Source organism: Camarhynchus parvulus, chromosome 5 (genome assembly GCF_901933205.1).
Source record: "Camarhynchus parvulus chromosome 5, STF_HiC, whole genome shotgun sequence".
NCBI classification, from domain to species: domain Eukaryota; kingdom Metazoa; phylum Chordata; class Aves; order Passeriformes; family Thraupidae; genus Camarhynchus; species Camarhynchus parvulus.
The window spans coordinates 25,882,438-25,906,092 of NC_044575.1; the positions used below are offsets into that span (position 1 = coordinate 25,882,438).

At 34.3% G+C, this 23,655-nt stretch overlaps 1 protein-coding gene across 4 annotated transcripts in view; it reads right to left on the minus strand.

Annotated features, from left to right (window-relative positions):
* TTBK2 (tau tubulin kinase 2) overlaps positions 1-23,655 on the minus strand; it is an 81,160-nt gene that overhangs the window by 41,632 nt on the left and 15,873 nt on the right. For all 4 annotated transcript variants that reach the window (XM_030948794.1, XM_030948793.1, XM_030948795.1 and 1 more), the window contains 5 exons: positions 16,963-17,122; positions 12,994-13,141; positions 7,413-7,486; positions 6,254-6,394; positions 4,411-4,515 (listed from right to left, as the gene is read on the minus strand). In XM_030948794.1, the coding sequence (XP_030804654.1) occupies positions 4,411-4,515; positions 6,254-6,394; positions 7,413-7,486; positions 12,994-13,141; positions 16,963-17,031 (537 nt within the window). In that variant the 5' untranslated portion in view covers positions 17,032-17,122. The remainder of the gene's footprint in view (positions 1-4,410; positions 4,516-6,253; positions 6,395-7,412; positions 7,487-12,993; positions 13,142-16,962; positions 17,123-23,655) is intronic.

Sequence of the window (23,655 nt, forward strand, 5' to 3'; positions counted from 1 at the left end):
TCAAACAGCTCCCTGGAACTTTCCTGTACTATTTAATTATTTTCCATTAAATCTGCTGCCATTTAATACTGTACTCATTAACATATCCTAGTTGTCCTTGGACTTTGCTATAACCTGTGTCACTCAAAACAGAGGTGTGTCAAGGAACTGCTAAAGAAAGTCTACATATACTACTACATCTTAGTGCTCTTTAACTAACACCAAAAGCAGATCAATTTCACAATTTTCTGCAGATGATTGAGGTGCTGCCAATCATTTAAATTTAAAGGGTGGTCTCATTTTATTCCAAATTTTATTAGGAATGCCATCAGTAACTATACTTGAACAACTTCCAGTATACAGATTTTTATTTATAATAAATTCACACAGTCAAGGGATTATTCAGTAGTTACCAGCATAATTCTAAATCATGAAGAGCACTGGGGCAAACAAAAAAACCTGCACCAGTTTTAGTCAACACTATCTGTGGACCACTTCTGAGTCTTATTACTTAAAGTTGTATCAATGTTTGCTATAACAGCATTTACTTAAAAAGGAGATTGAGAACCTTAAGTTGTCCATGGGTCCAAATAGTTTTCAAAGAAGACAAAAGACTTGCAGTGACCATTTTGTTTATAATAGTGTAGCTTCACCATTGGCTCCTTTAGTTCTCAAAACTATCCCACTCCTTTTCCCTCATCATAAAAAGCATTTAATGGATATAGCTTCCACTATTTCAGCACCATAAAAACAACGTTCTCTTCCAAATACAGAAATGAATAATCTGCAATTCTTCTGCCAAGATGAGAGGAGGTAGGGCAGAACAACATTGAAGTATTCTCTAGACTTCCTCAGCAATCAAGATAATCCAGAATCTTACTAGAAGAAGCATCCATGCAATTCAAATGCATAACCATTCCCAAATTTTCACAAGTAAAAAACCAAATGAAAATTCCAGTATATAAGAAATTTATTCCTTCTGTCCCTGTATGTAATTGAAGTACAGTAGACTTCCAAAGCTTTCAAAATGGATATAACACTCTGCTTTTTTATCTACCAATACATTTTTGTGAAGTATTCTGTGCAGGATTGTTTTGGGTTGCTTATTTGTTTATTTGTTTATTGGGGCAGGGGGGTGTTCCATTATTTTATTGGTTCTTTGTTTTGGCTTTGTGTATGTTTTTTTTTTTAAAGTATTCAGCTTCTTATACTACATTTCTAGGACACCACCTGTACCTTAAAGTGAAACTTGAAGATAAAACCCCATTTGCTGGAAAATCCTCAGAACCTGAGGGCACTGATGAAAGGCAAGCAGCACTTAGCTGATTTGTACAGAAATACCTGATATGGAATAACATTCACTGTTTGATTTGAACAGCTTTGTAACTGCTTCCCTAGACAATAAAAAATCTGGACATTTGCATTCACAATTGCTTTCACAGCATTTTTAAGGGTCAGACTGTAGAGCAGCTGGTGCATCTCCTGCTTTAGCAGAAGTCAAAGACAATTTTTGTCACTAACAGGTCACCAGTAAAGAGCATGTGTAGTGCCTCAGAAAATGTTGGTGGATACTCTGTTGCCTTTGGATTTGAATATTTCTGTTAATGTTCAGAGTAAGTAAGTACAGTACAATACTTTAAATCTACTTAATGTTACAAATAATGCAATTTTGATTTTTTACTTGTTTTCAAATAAATATAGGAAAATTTAGACACTTGAAATTAAGGTCATGCTGTATATATGACAATGAGATCTCTGATGAAGCTCTTAACTTTATTTAAGTAACCACTGAAGAATGACCTAAAATGTAGTCATGGGGAAAAGCAGGAGATAGGTGGGGAAATGGGGGGATGTAGTCATAGGGTAGCTCTCCCCTTGACCTAAAAAGTCTTATTTATCAAAAATACAACAATTTCACAAAAAAACTATTCTCCTCTGAATACATTTCAACCTACTAGTCACGATAGTCTCAATAAAGGAATCCCACATTCCAAACTAAACACCAAATTGGGCAAAAGGGAAATTTCTCCTTCAAATCTCTTTGCTGAGTCCAAATCATCAGATTTAGGGGACTGGCTGTTAACCTGAACAATTCTTTAGGCTGCACGCCAATAAGACCTGTATACCAAGTAGAAAACCACTGGTGTTTTAGATGAAAAGGTTTTATCAAAATGCCACCTTCTTATGGATAGGGTTTTAATTCTGTTACTCCCTAGCTTTTTCACCACAGCTTGCATATATATTATACCATCTTCTTTGTAAAAAAAATAAAATTCACTTATTTATAATTTGCAATCCACATAAATAAAAGACCACAAAACTCAGTTTAATAATATATGATGGTTGAAATTATGGATTTTTAAAGAACTATGACCTAAAATTCTGTTTTAAAGGTTAATCTTTTTAACAGCAAAGACTAATGGCTTATTATTTTATTTTATTTTGCTTTCTTTGTATTAAATTTAGTAGTTCCTCAGAAAACAGTTGTGGTTAAGGTTCCATTTAAAACAGAAGTGTTGACAACTGCCTAAGAGCTGGCTGCAGTACTGATGATGTTAAGAATGCAAATGTCCTTCGCATTTTGTCCCTCAAGGTTTTCTATTTCTGTACCACAGCTGACACCCTCACTTTCCATTTTCAGCATGTAAACAGAGACATGGAAATTCATGGCTGTATGAAGTTAGGTTTACATGCAAAAAGAATCATTTATTCTCTGCTTCCATTAAAAAACCAAAAATATGCTACTATTTACTTCAGCTATCTCTAAGACAATAGCAACAACAACAAAAATGTTAGGTACTGCACCCCCAAAAAGCAATAAACAGCAGACTATGAATCTCATAAATATACTAAATTTGCATCCTGCTAAACGTATTTGCTTGATGATTAGAGTATCCCTACAATTAAATTCTAATTACCCTGCTTTGCAGTAATCAATTCTTATCTACATCATTAATTCATTTATTGGCTTCCTCTCTCCAACAATTTATTTGCTTGCCTGTGCTTCATCCTTCCTTCTTTTAACAGCCTACATCATCCCCAGCAGTTTTTGTTCCTCCGACACCCAATTTTCTCTCTCCTGATCCTTTCCATTCCCAGAGAAGGCTCCTCCCACCAATTAGTAGTTCCTTATCAACCTCCATTTTATAATTTAATCTACATGTACCCCAAATACCCGCATCCTACTATTGTTCCCACCATATAGAATTTAGTATCAGAAGCTGTTACCTTTCATTCATCTTTCACAAACAAACAAAATGCAATAAATGTTTGTTTCTGATTTTTAAGTTTTAGCCAGGTAATAGCGTCAGATCATGCTACTTAATAAACTGCAACTCTTCACTACTCTCTTCAACATATTTATTCACTTTACAAATATCTTATTACTGAATACAACAGACATATCCCTCTCTCCTTGAAGTCAGCTCCTCAAAATCATAGTCATTCAGACAGCTGGAAGACAGGGCAGCTTTGGTAAAATGAATCTCTCAAAATTAGCAGTTAAAAATGTTTTATTTTAGAGTAGTAATTCTGAGAGAGAACTATCTGTAGCATGAAAAAGTGTGCAAAGCCTTGTTTTTGCTTTATGCTTTAGGTTTTTCTTTCCGTTTTGAAGATTCACATAGACCACTATAGTAAAATGATACTACAAGAAGAAATCTGCAACTATGACAAATTAATTTTAAGGCTAATATCTGGAACAAGTGGGAAACTGTCTCTGCTAACTGAATAACCCAAGAGAATGTAAAATCCCTGGATCCTTCAGATGAGCAATAAAGGCATTTGCTTTTGACAGTATGCTCAGATACTGGGGCGGACTAATAAAGCTTGAACACATTTTCATTATGTAAAATTGTCCCTTAAAATACTCCTTCCTGTAATTTCCTGAAATGGCCTTTTACCCCTCTTTATTAAGAGGGACAATATTTTCCTGTAAGGAAAAAGTTAAATTTGAAATTACAGTCCCGATAATGATGTGTCCTATCACTGTTTTAGTGATTCAGACTTTCTCTTTCAGATTATATGTATTCAGTTTAGTGTCTGATTTTACATTTTCTCCTCATTTTTTTTTGTGGTTGGGTTTTGGGGTTTTTTTAAATGCAATATAAAACAGCAAGTGAAATTCAGCTCTGGAATATTTTTCTGATATTTAATGAAGACCTATTTATCACTTGATTTTCCAAACCAAATGACAGATTATCCCAAAGTATCTTAGATGTACAACTCTGTCTCAAGCCAAAAACCAGAAACCTGACTCATTCCCTACTGCCAATCTTTAAACATAATTTATAAATCACATGGCATTTCTGACTGGGGATGGTGTTTGTCAAGCTTACAACAGTTCGATGCAACTCCCACACTTCTCCAGGAGAAAAGACAGCATACTACCACATTCAAGAATTTGGGTTTCAACTGTGAAAAAAATCTTACTGGTCTGACATCCCCACATGAGTTGGTAAATTGCCGTGCTAAGCCGAAATCCAGCATAAAACACTTCCTACAGGTGCTTGGAAAACGTCCCATTGCGAAGTTTGACTAGGAAGAAATACAGACAGATAATAGATGAATACACACAGGATTCAATATGTTCACATATTAATGCAATAACACAATCAGAAAATTCATATTCTATTTCTCCATCCTTCCATGTTTTAACTTCTATTGAACTCCCAATAAATTTGAAGAAAATGTTGTTAAGAGAAACAGGCATCCAACTTAGCATATCTGAACAGTGGCCTAAATTGTCCAAAGAGCTTGTCATCTTACTTTATCATGTAGAGTATATTAATTTTTAACAAGAATTTTCTAATCATGTCACCTACACACAGAATTTCAGTGTTGCTTAATTGGTCTCAAGGAAAACAAACAATCAAGGATTTCAAGATCTGAGTTCAGCACAAAGCACAGTTAGCTCCAGCTAATTTTTCTCACCAACTTCACTTGACATTCACTGCCTCTATGCTCTTTTCCTATTAAATGAAGGCTTAAATGGGGATGGGTTGGGGGAATACAAGTTTTATAAAAAGTTGCCAGGAAGAAGTGATGGAAATTAAATTTTCCTAATGTACAGAAACTTGTTGGAAGTTTTATGTAAGCATCATTCAGCTGACAGGAAACTTAGCAATATATGTCAGATACAACAAACTGTCACCATCATATTTTCTGGAAAAATCTCTTTGCCCAAGATTTTGTTCCTGAAGCTGAGAAGCCTCAGAGAAAAAAAGAAAACAATAATTATCTGATTTGCTTCTCCTGTGTTTTGCTGCTTTGGAATCTTTTTGGACATTGTTTACCAATAGGTGATTCCATTAGTTTCATGTGAATTGTTTTGACTTAATGGCCAATCACGGCCAAGCTGTGTCAGGGCTCTGGAAGGAGTCATGAGTTTTCATTATCATCTTGTTAGCCTTTTGTAAGTATCTCTATTCTTTAGTATAGTTTAGTTTAGTATTCTTTAATATAATATAGTATCTTAAAATAGTAAATTAGCCTTCTGAGAACATGGAGTCAGATTCATCATTCCTTTCTCCCTTTGTCTGGGAACCCCTCAAATACAATAACAAACTATATTTGCATCGATTGAAAACACAAAGATTTGCCTATTTTTCCTCATTTACAAATTCTGGCACTTCAGAGTTCTAATGATATTTGTCATACAGAGCAATATCAAAAATAGGTGATTGAATTTCAGGAATAAATTCAAAGAAAAATAGAAAATAGTAAGAACACAAGCATGATACTACCAGGATGGCAGTCTCCTCATACTAACCTATTAACAATAGATCTAATAAGAATTTCACAATAAAATAGTTTCCTCATACAGTCTGTCTTTCACATTCTTGTTTGTTGAAAACATTAAATACATAAAAACTGCTATTGAAGGACTTATAAATACACTCTACAGTTAGTATCTATTCTTTTAGATTTATTATATGACAATATAAATTGCCAGTAGTCAAGCACATTATGTCATATCTCATGGCAAATACTCTTGGTTACATAATGCTAAAGATAAGGGTTGGAAGTTTTAACTACAGCAAATTGCAAGGAGGCCTAAAATGGAGACAAAGACTGAAAAATACCAAAGTTACTCTTACTGTAATCCAACATTAATTAATAGAAAAAAATCTACCCTATCTGATGATTAAACATTCAATTTTCCATCCTTTCTCATTTTTGCATTTTAGCAGCTAGTATAGAAGCTATTCTTACTTATGCAGCCATCTAATGACCACATCTTACTTGCCTGTTTTGATTTAATGGGCAGACTTACTGGTTTTATGTCCCTGTGCAGGAATCCCACAGAATGAATACTTTCAATAGATTCCAAAATCTGCTTCCCAAGCCGCAGAGTGGTACTAATGGTGAACGTCCCACGGGATTGGCTACGACGCAGGTCTGCCAAGTTCCGACCCTGATAAAATTAAAAGGACATCTTCATAAAAAAATACCAATAGCAAGATTCACAGATGCTGTAAAGTCTTCCTACTTCTTCTTTAGTGGTTCATGATTAACCATGAAATACTCTCAATACCTATTTTTACACTCACAGGTAACACATCACACCTAAACGTAATGACTGTATGTCCACAAGTATCTCCAACACTAAGTTTAGAATTTGCTTTTGAAAATGCAAACTTAGTACCTGTCTATTCCTAAAAACATGGAACAAACTAATCCCTATTAGTAGACCAGTACAAACACAATTACTTAAAGTTGTATTTTTGTAACACCCAAAAAAGGCCACTGAGAAAATGCTCATGAAGACTTCTTCACACTCACTTCTTTAAGGAAAAGTACATAATTTAGTTACACATTATATCAAACAGATGAAAAATATATTATGTAGGAAATGCAACCCCATGACATCATAGAACTGTTGTTCTTCTAAAATAACAGATGAACAAGAGTAGGAACTAGAACATACTTTGTTCATTATTCATATTCACCAGGATGACAAAGGACATTAACCCCATAACTCTAAGTACTAAGCACCTATTTTATCCCTTTTTAATGAACAAGTCTTTTAGTAAAATGAAGTGTTTTCTTTTACTTGCATAGGATAATTTTCATTTTTATAAAAAAGCCAACAAAATACAGAGACTCATATAATACATTTTAGACTATCTTCAAGTGAAGACTAAAAAGAAAGGTAAAATATCTCAGAAGACATTACAGTTCACTCTTCCAACAGTCAGGTCTTTCTCAGGATGCAAGCTTTCTCCCTTTTGAGAGAATTATGGAAAGGATATAAAAGGAAAAAGATATAAGGATGTGCTCAATTTACATTCACTTACTACAATGCATTGTGATCTTTGGAGGGTTTTTTGTTTGCTTGTTTAGCATCCTCAAAATGTCACTGGTATATTCATATACACTTGGCTAATAAACCTAAAGACACAAGCAAACATTGAACACTTTGATACACTAACCTGCAACTGCATGACCACATAGTTAAATCTGTCATTCCGTCCACATCCTATGAATCTACAGACATGATCTTTTCCTAAGAGAAAAAGAAGCAAATTAGCCAATAATAATGAAATTCTGTGGTTTATTCCTGAAAATAGCTAGGAAATTACTGGAAAATATGTAAAATAATAAATTAAGCCCACACAGTTCAATAGCAATAAAACCAAAGTTAGTTCTACCTGCAATTAAAGAGAAGCTTTCTCCCACAACCACAGCTCTCACTCTTCCATAAGAAAACATGCATGACATCATGCCTAAATGTCCACAAATTGGAGACATTTCGGACTGGAGAAGGTTATTTTCTTACAAATCTAATGGTTTGTAATAGACAATATTCCTAGCTAATCTTCCTCTTTTCTATAAGCTGCGGATGCCATGATGAAAGAAAACAGTAGTACTACCTGTGAGTTATGTTTTATATCAAAAAATTGTAGAAAATGTAATTCAACTAATCTAATTTATTAATATCTGTGTCTAGAACACAATCATTGCTGTTTAGCTACAAAAGATAAATTCAGCTCAGGTGTACTGAAAAAGGGGGAAAAAAAATCAGAGTTTTGTTTAAGCCGATTTTCTTTAAAGCCTCCTCCTGTCCTAGGAGCAAACTGCAGAGAAGACAGGTCAAAAATAATCTCCTTGCTATCCTGCAGTTGTAAATCAAAGCAGAAGATTCCCCAGGTAAATACAGAGGAAAAGGCAAGCCAAAGGCTGCAGCTGGAAACAGAATGGGAATGCAAACCTCTTGTCATTTTGGTACCAGTGTTCATTGACTTAGAGAAAAGCTGTGACCCCTTATGATCCCAATCTGCCCCACTCTATGACAGAACAGGGAACTGTAGGAGTAAAGTTCGTCAGGCCATTTACCTTCCTTTCTCACACCAATGGAAGCTACAGCCGACAGAAAGCTGATGATCTCAAGTGTTTGCTAAAGATGTGTAAAATTTGTCACCTATTATTTATATCATTAATTTCTTTACCTTTAGGATTACAAGAACGCTATAACCAGGGAATCCCCACCCCACTCATTACTGTTTTCAGAACACCCTAATGTCTAGCTACAGATCTGAGGAGACTTTTTGCTACTGCTGCACCTGTAGCTCCATCAAAACCATAAAACTTGACCCTACAGCTTCTAAATGTTTTCAATTCAATTTCAAACTTGACAGAAAAGTGGTTGCCTGTTTCTTGCTTCCTCAGGAAGCTGCCTGCCACATCCAATTAAAACAGGTTGGTAGGCTCTTTTAAACAATGAAAATCTGACAGGATTTATCAAAATAATTTATTTTAAAAGATATCTCTACATTTCTGCAAATATGTAAGTGCTAAACTTTAAGCATCATCGTTTTTTCTCCGCTTTTTCTTTCCATCCATTTGTTCAAGTAAGACAGGCAATATTACAGACAGTATAATTTTATGAAGAAAAAGGATTAGTAGCAAATTTATCAAGATGAAATTTTGTATATTCATTGCTGTAGTTTCCATTAATGAAGTCTCATCTCAAATATTTATGATTAATTTTACAGCCACTTGTGGGTATTCTGAAGGAACATCTTCAGAGAAAAATATATTAGTCAGATTTTATCTGACTAATTCAGTAAATGTCTAAAACTCAGTTTAGTCAGAGAAATCCCATTTTGACAGGAGCACCAACTCAGTTTGTGTGGTAAATTTCCTAGAAACTTTTATATAAAATTGAGGAAAGAGGAAGGACAGAAGTAGAATGTAAATATCTTATTCAAATAGAATGATCCTCCACCACTCCAGAGGGTCTATACACACCTACTACAGCCTTTTCCTCAGCAGGAAAACAGTATTTTCTTACACCTGTGAGCTACACTGCTGAGCTGCAGAGTGAGAAGATGATGTTAATAGGCTGCAGGGAACAACTCTGCCCTTGAAAAATCTCCTAGGGAGGGTGCTAAGCCTGTGTGCCATTCCTCAGGTTGCTGCAGTGTAGCACTACAGCAGCTTTACAGCCTACACCAGACACAGCCCATCACTAAATTACACTCCAGAGCTGTAAATGAGTGAGGGAGAAGTCTGTAAGGTTGTGTGAGACAGAAACCAACTGAGTGAGTCTCACTCTCACTGAGTGAGATGCGATAAATCTGTCTTCTCCCATCTGACTGTGGGAACAGATGGCCTAACAACATGGTTAAACAAAACAACCATCTGTTGCAGCAGATTTCTTTTTTTTTTTTTAAGAAAAAATAAGAAACTTAAAGAGTTAAACAATATTCTGCAACAATAATTAGGACACAGCAGGGAGAAGAAAAATTAAGATGTAATTGATGACTAAGCTGTAATAAATGGCTGTATCAGTGAGCCTAGTCCTCCTTCACAATTAAGAGAGAAGTCATACAATTACTCACATATTCCAGCATGTTTTGCTAGCTCAGAGTCTTAAAAAGAACTTATTTGAAGTTTTTCATTAGTCACTGTACCATATACAAAGATACTACTTCTATATACTTCATTATACCACATAGTTATTACTCATTTTACCCCCACAATAATGACCACACTGTTTTAATTTCATAAGTTTCTGAAAGTAAAGAATGGTAAGAAATAGTGCATCCCTACACTTCTGCCAACATCTATTCTTATATCAGTTTCACAGTTTCTGTGAAGTAAGATTCTAGTACAGATACATTCAAAAGCATGTTTATAACCCTAAAAATGTCCCTAGGAGTACTACAGACTAGAAGAAGACACCTGTTGATTTATTCTCTTCTAAAAGCCTGTTTCTTTATAATATTCCACAAACTGTGCGATATTTTTTATAACTCAGATCCACACATCAAGAAAATCTTCACCAACACTGCAAGCTCATTGTGTCTTATTACAGAGGAAACTTTTCAAATTTTGAAATAAAAGGATTTTCATGACAATTCTATTCCTTCCTCTCTATGCCCGATGTAACTAGAACACCTTGCAAGAAGAGAACCTAAACCCATTGAGAAAAGGCGAGTAATTATATATATACTCATACATACACACACCAAAAAGGGATAGAAGAACAAGATAAAAGTTGGTCTTAGAGGACGTATGATAATACAAAGTTGTTACAAAAATATCCTAACAGAACTGTTTACAATTTCACCTGGTCTGAATCTTCATGTAAAGAAAAAAAAAATTGTCAAAAATAAGACTAATTTCTATATTATAAAAAAAGCATTTAGAAATAATAATAAAAAATCTTTAAGAAGTAATTATAAAGTTGTTTTCTATTCCCCATTCTCATCCACTTTTCTTCATTTCCCTATGCTTCAGACTTTTAGCTCTTCCATAATGAAACTTATGAAACTTATGACGGTAAAGAAATTAATGCAAATGGCTCCTAGGAGCAAAGATTTCCTGTAAAACATAAAATGGTCCCTACCATAACCTTATTTAATAAAAAACCTTCCAAGTATGGATAAAAAAAGCTGCATGTAAAACTAAAGTACTGTATCTATGCAAATTACAAATCACAATATATGCAAAAGGTTCATTGACCCATCTCTTTGCTAAGTTTTCTTTACTGATCACTGACAATATTCCCTGTCTAAAACCAGAGCAGTAACAGTGTTAGTTGTAAACTTCCCCAACAATGACTGGAGGTCACTTCTAGTGTTACTACCACCACCAACTTCTTCTTCTTTTTTTTTTTTGGTGCAAGAGAGCAACAAGTTATAAAAGGTAAGGAATTACATATTTAGATTGTTTTCTCATAAGAAAGATTGTCAAAAGTGTTAAAGATCTCATGTAAAATCTGTTTTCAGTTATACAAAAGCTTTCATTTATTATTTGCTCAGAGAAATAATACTGAGAAAATAACATAAATATTTATTGGGATTATATATTTTGTGGATTATTTGCCTCAGTGGATCTGTTGGTCATATGTCTTATTGTTCTGTTCTTTTTATCTAGATGTTTCCCATTATTCAATAGAACCAAAGTCTCTTCTGTAGGAAGACTTGGGCTGTTTGGAATTATAATTTCCTAATTATTCCTCTGAGAGCATAACTTCTGTAAGGCCCTATGGCAATTTTTCACACATAAATATTTTATTATTTCATCAACTTTTTTCCACATGTATTTCAAAAAAATCCCTTTTCTAATATCTTAACTGAAATTCCACCATACTGTAATTTACAGTGGAAAGTTAAAATGCACTCCAGTTACACACTCCTATATAAGGTCATGATTTCATAAATACATTGGCATTGTAGTGCTACCAAATTGCAGTGTTTTCTTTCAGCTCTACTAATTTCCTTATCATTTAGCTGTTTCATCTATACCATTTTAAGGACTCTGGGTTTTGTAAAATAGAATCAAGCTCATGAGTGCAGAAAAAGACCCACAAACTCTTGGAAAAAAATAATTCTGAGAGTTTAAAAACCCCAGGAGCTACAGAGTATTTTGTTCTTCAAAACTTATTGTCTTCAGGATAATTTCTTTCAAGAAACCTGACAAATATTTTCCAAACTTTCAACTGGCAATATTGAAATTTCCTATTCATCTCTGGACTAGAAACTTTAAAATTCGAAGAAAATCTCCCTGCTCAGCTATATAATAGTAGATGTTTTAGTGAAATCCTTGAAACAGACAAAAGCATAGGAACAGTTTGTTACCATCATAACATGTGACATGCTTGCCCTATTAAATCTATAGAGGCTGTCAATTCCTGCTGCAGTGTGGCCTTTACAGCACATTAGGCAGCACCATATGTCATGCAGACTTTGTTTTATTCAAAGTAAGAGTTTGGAAAAATTGGGCTGCTGACAGGAATGCATGTATTATTCAAAATCTTCCAGATTAAAAATAATATTTTTTAAAGAAAAAGTAATTGTTTAAATTATCTTTCTGTAATCTTGTGTTGTAAAAACCAATGAACCAATGAAGAGAAGTCACTGCATATTTCTCTGTATTGATAACTTCATTAAAGTATCTAAAGGTACAGAAAGTGTGACTATCCAAACTCTGGTTCAAGGAATTGAACCCTGGAAGTATGTCAGGATTTTATACGCCAGTAGTTTTCTCATACAAGTTACGGTATTTTAAAGCCGGGGCTTTTTCTTATGGAGATTTTTTTAAGTATGTTTCCTATTTCAAGATTAGAATTCTCAGCAATACCTGCAAAGCAAAGAAAACAAACATTCTTAACGCATATGCTACATGAAGGACCCTCAAATATTCAATGCTACATAGTACAGAAAAAAAAATCTTAGAAGAAAAAATAAAAACAAGAATAACAAAGTCTAGAGCAAAAAACAAAGAGAAGATATGGATTCAGAATAAACTAAATCTGAACCAAGATTTTTGCAGCAATGGAATTATTGTTTGTTTTATTTTCATTTCATCCCACTTCAAACAAAAGCTTCACTGTAGCAAAACTTTCAGCATCTGAAAGAGCTCCTATTCCACTTTTAATAATCATTTACCAAGAACGTGCAGAATATAGGAAATATTTACTAAAAATATTATTGTAATTACAATTATTTTTTAAAGAAGATACACTGACATTCTAGTTCTCACATATCCAAGGTATAGCCCTACCTTGCAGCTTCTTCAACACAGCTACTTCCATTTTCAGCACTTGCTTTGGCTGCTGAGCTGATTCGACCTTCAGCGCAACATTTTCCCGAGTAAGCAAGTCCAGTGCATCGTAAATTTCTCCAAATCCTCCACCTCCTATTTTCCTCAACTATATTGGGGAAAAAGAAAAAACAAAAACATAATTTAAAGAGGGGAGAAGAAAGAAAATAAAACAGCAATACTTCTTTGTTCTGCCTGTCATACTGCAAACCCTATTTTATTACAAATAGATTTAAAAATAATAATTATATTCTTCAGTACATAAAAGCACTACTGAATTATTGACCAAGGTACGGCTAACCACAGTTTGGAAGAGAACACACCTGATCCCCATCTGCACTATTGTATATAGCATAATAGAAGAGTGCAGTCGTATTCCCAGCATGAATCTGGGCAAAGCCAGCATGCTGAATAAAGTCATTCCTCAAATAGTCACACACAGCCCAGAGATCTTTAAATACAAATGCACAGTCACATTTTTAAAATATATCATCTTTTTGTCCTTTCAGAAATATGCACACTGAATAATATGGAATAAAGTCATACCAGTTTTTGGACTTCCTGAAAAGAGGCAGTATTATCTGTTATGTGGAAAGACTTACATACAGCAGCTAAATCATAAATTATGAGAAATGGCTAAGATTATCTTTGAAGATACATCTCAAATGTTACTCACATTCACTTAAAATTCACCAATATCATTCTTATTAACAGACAGACTCAAGAAACTTGCAGCACTGAAAGTTTCATCTGTGCAAGAAAGAGGTAAAAAGAATGCTCATAGCATACTAATTAGTTTGCACTACCTTCAGAGCAAATATTAAAACATGTTTTTTTCACTCTGCTTTAAGTGGTCACAGGGAACAGGCACCTCTTTGGTTTTCAATATCAAAAATGTCAATGCTGTTTCACAAAATGCCTCCCCTGGCTAACATTCTAAAGCTGATAAAAGAGAAAAGGAGACAAAAAAGAACTTACCCTAAGACTAATATGGTTTTCTAAATGTCATCTGAAAGCATACAGTTGCTAACATTATATGACTACACTGTATAAAATGTCATCTAAACTGTCCAGGGTTCTAGAGAGCAGCAATATGCTGACCTATCTTCAGATTCTGAAAAGTAATCTGATGTCTCCTAATTAACACCATCAGACATTTGACTGAGCAGGAAAAACATTTTTTAAAATAGCCTAGGCTTTATGAATAAAGAAGATAACAGATAACACATGAATTTTCAGCATAGTACAAGCACACCAGTGAGAATACATGGTGGAAAAGGTGAGAGGAAAAGGAAAGAGGTGACACAGCCATCCTCACCCCCTTACAAATGTAGACACATTTATCATCTAACTTCATTTACCAGCTTTGAGAAATGGCCAGACCACGAAAGACTGCCTCTGAAAGCATTGTTTCTCTACATATGTGCTGAAAATATATTTAAAACAAACAAAACCACCACTACAGTAACAAAATAAACAGATAAATTTATATCTTCAGCTAAAGTACACAAGAATCATTAACATACACCCAATAATGACACCACTCAGTAGCTCCAGGCACAAATTAACTTCTCTTTGATTACAGAAAAAAATACTTTCCATGTCCTTTGTCATCGAGTCACACACATTCAACAATAAGTCCATGTTTTCTTTGGTCTTTTTCTTGCTGTCAGCATCCCTATAGAAGATTTTTTTTTTGCTTTTCACATCCTTCACCAGTTACAACTGCCAGCTGAGCTCTGGCTTTCCCATATATTCATCACACTGAGGCAACATTTCCAGGGTAATCTTGGGCAGCCCATCCCTGCTCCCACCTTCTGTTCATTTGCATTTTGCTTTCCAGTTTACACAGGCGGTGACCACTCAACCATACTGGTCTCCTGCCACACCTGCTCAACATCTTTTACCTCGACGAGGACCACATTGTCCTTGTTTACACCTGCATTACAATTTCCCACCTTGTTCATTAGTTTCAGCCTTCTCTTTTTGCATTTAGCATCTCACACCCCAAACTCTTTCTCGCCATTCTCTCTTTGCCTTCTGTGCCTTTATATGCTTCCAGGCTAAAGCATACAATTTCCAACAAGTTTTATCTTTTTGCTTACACTACATATTGAATGGCATTCTTAAACATATCTAAAATCAATTATCATTACAAGCAAGTCTTTCCAAGTAGGGATTATAATAAATGTTTCAAAGGCAAAAAAGAGGCATGAGGAAAGGCATCAACAAAGAATAAAAGCAAATGCTAACAGACAACACTAGAGAAGGGGGTTGTCGCTGGGGAAAAAATATTTTATAATTTTTTTATGCTTACTTTTCAAAACAGAATCACCCTAAATAATGTCTAGGTTAAAATTAAACTAAATTGAACATGGTTTTTTAAAACGTTCATGTCCAAAAATTTTAGATATGGTCTTCACAACTGCAATGAACAAGGTGCTCAACAGCAAAAAAATCCAAAAACCACACTTCAGTTTCTTCTGCTGGGAGCCACTCCTATGAAATCCTGAATTCAGGAAGTCTATTGCCTTAGATGCCATCAAGAAATCCTTAATGTTTGCTACAGAAGAGAAGAAATTGAAGAACTACCCACAGGAAATACTTTGCACTCATCTACCTGTAATACTGTATCTGGAAAACATATAAGCGAAAATGTATAATTACATGAAATTAACTTCAGCATACTTGCAAAATTTTCCAGAAGACACTTATGTCATCAGCAGTCTTCATTACATAGAAAAGAAAATAAACCTGAAGAAAACACAGCCACTGTTGCATACATCAGACAACTAAGTGGTTTTGTGGCTAGTGATATGTATGTTATTATCTATTATATTTTGTATATTATTGTATTTTAAATGGTATTTTATACTATTTGATCTGATTTAAGACTACGCTTTCTGCTTTTACTTCACTGCTGTATTGAGATTAAATATAAGCAAGTATTTTACAAATACTTATACTCCAGAGATAGCTATTTAGGTTCTATTTACCTGAAAGGAAATACAAAGATTTCCTACACAAAGTTAATATCAGCTTCTTGCATATTTAAGTGAAAGATAGGGTACAAGACAGTTGAAATAATTCTCTCTTATGAATTTAAAATTAATTATGAATTTGTATCTTCTATGTTCAGTCTTACAGTTCTAAAAAACTTGAAATAGGGGAGTAATATAAAGTGAGCAATTCAAAATCCATTCATAGCCTACTACACACACACAGATACTCTAAATGTTCTATTGTGAACTGGTCTTTTTTTTCCCCTTTTTAAAAATTCTAAGTTAAAAAAAACAAAGTGATCAAGAGGAATGGAGAAGGAGCTACAAGAACTCAGCCTGTTTCTCCCAGCAAAAATAGCTTCAACTGGATACTATTTCCCTCAAGATGCAAATCAAGGATATGAACAGCAAAAGGGAACAGAGCTATTTATGGCAAAGCCAATGCTGGCACACAATCAAATGAATACAAATGAGCTGAGAATAAATCTATGCCATAAAATCCAACAAACAAAAGGAAGAGCAGCAAGGCCCTGAAAAATCTTCCTATAAGGAGTAACATATCTCACAAACCTACTGGTTTCAGGGCAGGGCATCTGACTGATCTCCGAAATGGACTGATACAATCACTGGCTCATTGGGTTCAATATACTAACAGTACTCTTCCAGTTGTGATTGGATCAGGCACTACATTGGGATTTAAGAGCTCTCCTAGGTCCTTATCAGGGAAAAAAAAAATAACCCACCTTAAATCCTCATCACTTTTCTTTAAAGTAGGGTAAGAGAAACAAGTAGTTTTAAAGCTCATTCACAATTAATTAAATTACTAAGCAAAATATATCTCACAAGAATTTTCAAATTAATTTCAAAGCACAAACCACTTTTTTCTAAAAAGAAAAGAAGACACAGAATTGCAGGAAGGCATACTCACCACCTTCCATCTTTCTTTGACCAATATTCCCACACTGAGGATGTCAGGCTGATCCCCTCCTCCACTCATTGCAACCTCCTGAGGTGATGGAGCTGCTATGCAAAGTCTGCGTCAGTAGAAACCATCCAGATCCCAGGAATGGCTTCCATTTAACCAGTCACTGCAGAAACAGAGCAGAACTCAGTGATTAACAGAATAACAAGAAATACAGCAGAAGTTTTGTTTCTCATCTAGCACCTTAACTAGTTTTTGTATCCCACAATGACTAACATTGAAATTTTAGTCAAACGGTTTCCAGTACAGAAAAAAATTCAAGGATAGCCTTCCTTAATTTTCCAACTTGCTCTGTCCCAAATCTACAATACCAATCTCAATATAGAACTAATAAACTTAAACATTTTCAGAGGTATATTCCACAAGCAGTTTCAAATTGCTGCAAGGTATAATTACATTTAAACCTAATTTTAATAATCCCTTTTAAAATTATTAGCTAATTAAATAATCTAATTAATAACTTATGGAATAATTGTTTCATTAATTTATAGTAATATATAACAACATTAAAATAATATTAAGCAAAAAATTACAATGTTAGAAATAGATACTTAAGTTTCAGTTGCACTGTATACAGACTACTTCACATTTTACAATGTGTTTCACATAGCTAGGATTATTTCTGATTAAATACATCTTAAGTACAATTATCTCAGGCTATAAACAACTGGTTTTGGTAAGGGAAAAAACCCTGTCTTTGGTAATTTTGACAGTTCATTTTTTTATTTTCTGGTTTTAGCAATCATTGCTGAATTGGATTATAGATAGTATTATAAAAAATCGTACTTTGGAGATTAACATATCCGTAATGGCTCCCATCAGCAACCTATACAACCAATTAAAAGTTTATTTCAATTCTTTGAGCTTTTCTAGAACAGGGCTTATTGTTACACTGGTGTAATTATACAAATGTAACTGTTTATATAAGCCCTCTTATCCAAAGACAATGCTCTTTGAAAAGTATGTTTGCTTTAGGTTATTTCCATGGCTTTCAAAATAGCATAACTGCAAGTGAACAATGCTTCTCTCCCTGAATCAATACACAAATGATATGCAAAACTGGTAAAATCATTCTGATTTAAATCAGCAGTATGGCCATCCATGTGGCTAACTGCCAATCTTACTACTGGGACTAAAAGATGCTTTTTTAGTAAACACTCCACTGCTTGAACAACCTGGCTTTTTAAGACAAACATTTGTTTGACACGACAGAAGCTGTGGCTGTTTTCCATGTTTTTTTGATATTTCTTTTTCATGTTGTATTTACACCTTTTTGCTTAAATTGGACATTATGACAGTTGAACCAACTCCAAATAAAAGAAACCCCTCTGGAGAAACATTAATCTGGATTGGGTGAGGATCTAAATTTACACCCAATGAGAGTGCGTTACGTGACTGTAAAGGAGTGTTCATTCAGAATACATAGCCTAAACTGATTTAATTCAAACGAGGGAAGGGAAACCAAATTAAGATTGTGTATTGCGAGTAACAGCATCCATCCTGCAATTTAATCAGGTTGAACTAAACCAATTCAAATTCTACTGGTGATAGTAAATTCTTCCCTGCAGATAAGGTCAAAATTCTAAAAAGAACTAGAGCCATTTATGTGAACCCCTTACCGTTACTAACCACTGACCACACTCACTGTCTTTTCTAACAGAATTATCACAACACACTCAGGAACAAAGATTAAACAAAAACCCACTAATGAAGGGGAAAAGATCTATTTCCAAAATTATATACTTAAAGCACATACAGTGGCTTTTCCCCTTTTCCCCATTTTAACTCAAATGTTTGATTTTCTTTCTACCACCTGCCAGTTCCATCAAAGCATGGGTTGGTCTTGACAAATTGTTCACTTCTATACTGGAATTCCAAGAGGGTTTATTTTTTCCTGATATTTGCTTAAAACAAGTAATGGTGAAACTATTCATTTCACCAGAGCAAAATCTAAAATTGCAAGTAAGATTTTTTGCTGAAGCTTTCAAACGTGAACAAAATTCATCGCCTGTAGGAAAAGTGCTTTATTAAATCAAAGATATGACAGTTCAGAGTTTTTGTTAATTCTGCTATTAGCCTTGATTCCTGATTTGATACTTAATTTTTTCTTTTTTTAATACATTTAAATTTACAATTTATAGTCACAACTCTGACAAGTATTTCTGGCAGCTGTGCATTTGTCAGTTCTTGAGCAGACTAAGAGAGCATCAGCAACTGGCCCAGAATGCAAAGGTCCAACACATACATTCAACGAACCACCCTGTATTTTAAGAATTGTCGTAGAAGTACTCTATTGCTGTATGTAATATCTGCATGGTCAGGGTAACAAAATCTTCATTTGTACACAATTCCTCAATCCTATTCTAATACACTAATTCCTTGTTAAATCTCTTGTCATCCTAGATCATTACAAAGCAACCATATCTATTCTATATCATAAAAACCAGGTATTCAAAGCCATAAAACACCAGGATCCATTGAACTGTCCTGCATGGGAGGCAAAAGTTCTCTCGTGAGCCCCTGAAGACAAGGTGCTAAGCTCCTCCTGAAGCTTAATAATCAACTGCAAGCATTACAAACATGTTGATGTCAATTTGAAGAAGCCTATTTTTTTCAAGACTTCAAGTAAAGCAGAAGAAGGATTCAGTGACAAATTTCAGAAGGCTTGAAATTGGCCCAAACCTTTACCTGATCAGGCCATTTCATAGCTTCAACCCATTTCAGTGAATTTGCACGCACTAATATGTAAGACTCCAAATGTTCTTCACTGCTAACATGTTCCAGTAAGTTTCTTTCCTCACAATAAACATAACTTGCTTTGTTTCAAGGTTTAATGCATTTAATTTTAACTTTTTACCACAGGTTACAGTTTTGGTAACCAAATTCCATTTCCAGTAATTTCACTTCATTTAAACACCTAAAAATACTTTTTTAACTTCCTGTAAATTAATACATTTAGTTTTATGCCTTCCTTCACAGCCATGGGTCTTTTATATGGTCCTCCTTCAAAACCCCTCTCCTTGCTCCACATTTTTCTTGTGGTGTGGACAGCAACATTGAGTTAGACATCCACACTGAATTAGACTCTATCATACTGATTGCTAATATGGAGAAAAGTTTTTCTTATTACTTCTTTGTGATAGAAGTCTTATTTCCCTAATTTAAGTCTGAAAATGCTTTATACTTTTGCTAAACCACAACACTATCAGACACTTATACACTTATATAGTTATACCCTATAACACTTATACACCTCCATCCTTACACTCAGGCATATTCTTGCTACAAGAATATGGTTTTTAAAGACCTTATTCACAATCTGACCTAGGCAGAGTTTCATTGCTCTGATGTGTTCTCTAATGGTCTTAACACTGTACAATCTGCAAATCTGTTAATTATTGATGTACTGCAGTGGATAAATATCTTTATATTCCTTATCGAGTAACAGATAACATGTACTCTAGTAGGTGCAATTTAGACTACAATCACCTTCCCCAAATTTATACAGAAGAAAAGGACATTACTAGAGATGACTACATTTAAAGGACTTTTGGACAGATATAAATATGAATTCTTTGGAGGTGGTTCTCAGGTCAAGATTGAAACTGAAATTTCTCTGAATTAAAGACTCATAAAAGTAAATACCGTTGCATTTGTATTACTGAGATACATTGTTTTCAGAACAGCTCTTTAACAGGCTATAATACTGTTAACAACTTAAGAAAGCTCCAGCATGTTCTGTATTCTACTGAAGCAGATGAATAATTAATGACACACAGTTAAGGTGCAAGCTTTCCCTTACTCATTCAGCAGATGAATCCTTTAGCAGTGCAGTTTTTTAGGTGGCAGTAAGGCTATTTTCGGCAAAACAAACATGTTGTTACAATTCTCCTAAAAAAGTAACAGTCACTCTAATTGCAATATATATAATTAAATTCTGTATTCATGAACTCATCAGTTTGTCACTTCAGAGGCACTTTTCAAGATAACACAACTACAATGAAAGACAATTAGCCCTCTGTCAAATTTATTTCCAGGTGAGAGGTCATGGAGTAACTAGGACAAGAGAATGAGGATAGACTGTTCCATAACATAAGCCTTTGCTGGGAAATGATTACAGTATAAAACAAGAACAGGTAAAGGAGCATTAGAGCTAATATCCAGAATGCTGTACAGACATCCATTATTTAAAACCTTTCTATTCACTTTAACTGATTTTAACTACACATTAGCCTTGCAAAAGATGAATTTACCCCATCCAAGTACACTAAGAGATTATATGGTATTTGAAAATAACAGTGCAAAATTTCCAGAAAAAAGGGCAATCCTTTAATGTAATTTGTGTGCATGTATATAATTCCCTTAGAGATAGCCTGAACTGAAGCCAACCTCTGTTTACCAGCCTTTATAGATGCTTAAATTCAGACCTAAGGTTGAAAAAGTAGCACAGACAATTTTGGCTTAATGTAGGTACTGTAAGTTCCAGGACAAAGCAAGGGAGCACAGAAGATTACTTCTGTTCCATAGAAAGGAACACATGTCGTGTTGCCTCCACTATAGAATAGTATCGACCCCTTGCTATTAGGAACTCTCTGAGCATACTAGGACCTCTACCTGCCTGCCTTCAACTCATTCAAAAAATTAGTAAACCAACTGAAATCTGCCTAAGATGATTTCCATTTCTGTATTTTCTACTTTTAAGCAGAACTTGAAGAACAAAGAACATTTTAAAAGGCCAGCATAAAGAGAAAATCAGGGCAGGAAATGCTCAAAGGTCCTCATTTCACCACATTTACAGCAAAGCCCACTGCCTTAGAAAGGCTAAGAACATGTTCAAATTGTTAATTCTAGTGATATAAATTATTTAAATGCGTCTATTCGAACATCCAAACTAGAAAGCCATCCTACACTTAAACCTGACTATTTTCTAAATACATCCATTAAAAGCTGGTGTTTTGAAAAATCATCATTCATCACATCAATGAGAAAACTGGATTTAAAATCTTGACTTAAATTTCCAACTGTACTGGTTGTGAAGAAAATCTTTAAAAAATTCAACACAGAACCAATGTAATTTTAGGTTTTCCTTTCTCAAATGCTTGGGTGCCAAAAATACTCATCACCATTTGCAGATTCCAGGTGTGAAAAGCTCCCAACTGCCTTGTGTGCTATTGCCAAAGAGTCTGTATTTCCTCCTGGCAACTTCTGCAGTTGCTATTACAAAGGTGGTGAAATTGTCTCAGTTGGAAGATGGAGTTAAAAATATAACATTTAGTTTCCAGTTTTATTTTAAAAATATATATGTTTCAAGCTACCACGCTATTTTCAGTTTGCAAGAGAATTCAGTACCAAAATATTATGTAAACCCAAGTAAGGCAATGTTTATCAAAGGAGTGTATTATCTCTCACTAAACCAACTAATTAATGTCGCAAAACCATACAAGTTTTAGGCTCACAAAACCCTCTTCAAGTCCAAAATAGAATTTACAACTTGAAAATTAAATTGGACTTAAAAGCATTTGCATTGAAGTAAACTTCAGTGTTTCTTGATCAGACCAACTAAAATAAGGGTACACTATATCTTGCCATACAGAAAGGAAAGCATCTGCATGCACGTGACAGGGGGAGATTATATGGTTGTGACACCTATCAGAGAAACATAATGTAATTTATCACCTTTAGAAAAACAGAAAAATTCAGTCAGGGGAGAATTAGAATGAGTTATATATCAAAAACTCTATTTAATCCATGACATTTTTACCATGGCACATGCTTGAGTTAATTTCCTAATTTGATCTGTCCCACTAGAGCACAAAGGCTTATGTCAGAAAACAAATAGAAGTTAGCTGTAGGGAACAGGGAAAGGCTGGACAACTGTGTTGCTTTCAACTGACACCAGTTGTTGAACTTCAACCTCAGGCGCAAAGCCTTCAATACTATTGTGGGAACCTAACCCTTGGGGAAGTGAAATTCACTCTCAATTTTTTCCCACAACTCTGAGTGAGTTCCAAATCAAAAAGCAGATTGTGAAACCTTATTAATTTCTCAAAAATTAATTTTAAAACCCTAAAATGTCACTTGTTTAAAAAAAACAAACCTGTATTTCAGTGTCTTAGATTCACTAAGACTGTTGTGGTATTGATAACAAACCTAAATAGAACTAGAACCATGGACTTTTGCAATAAAAATTTGTTTTACTTCTCAAGCCTTCTTCAAACAAACTTGAAAATGGAAAGTCAGTTCTGCAATTACCTTAATTAGACAAGGTTTTACAATAATAGTTTTTAAGATCCTAAGAAAATTTTCATTGTAGGAAAGTGGTAGTGAAGTGTGGTTTTGAACAAAGACAGCTTGAAGTCAAACAATTAAGATATTTTAAACAGTGGCACAGTGTTACAATATCAAACTAATTACAGTCTGGATTTATCAGCAAAATTAAAATCTTTGCTTCCAGTTTTTTGAAATGTTGGAATAGTAAGTCATCCTTTTAGGATAAACTCAGAATATTAATAGTTCACCATTTATATTCCAAGGAATAACATAAATTGATCTTTTAAGATGCTCCAAACTATTGACCTTTTGACTAGTACTATATATTATTTCATAAATCCATTTTCTCAGAAAAGAAAAATATAAATG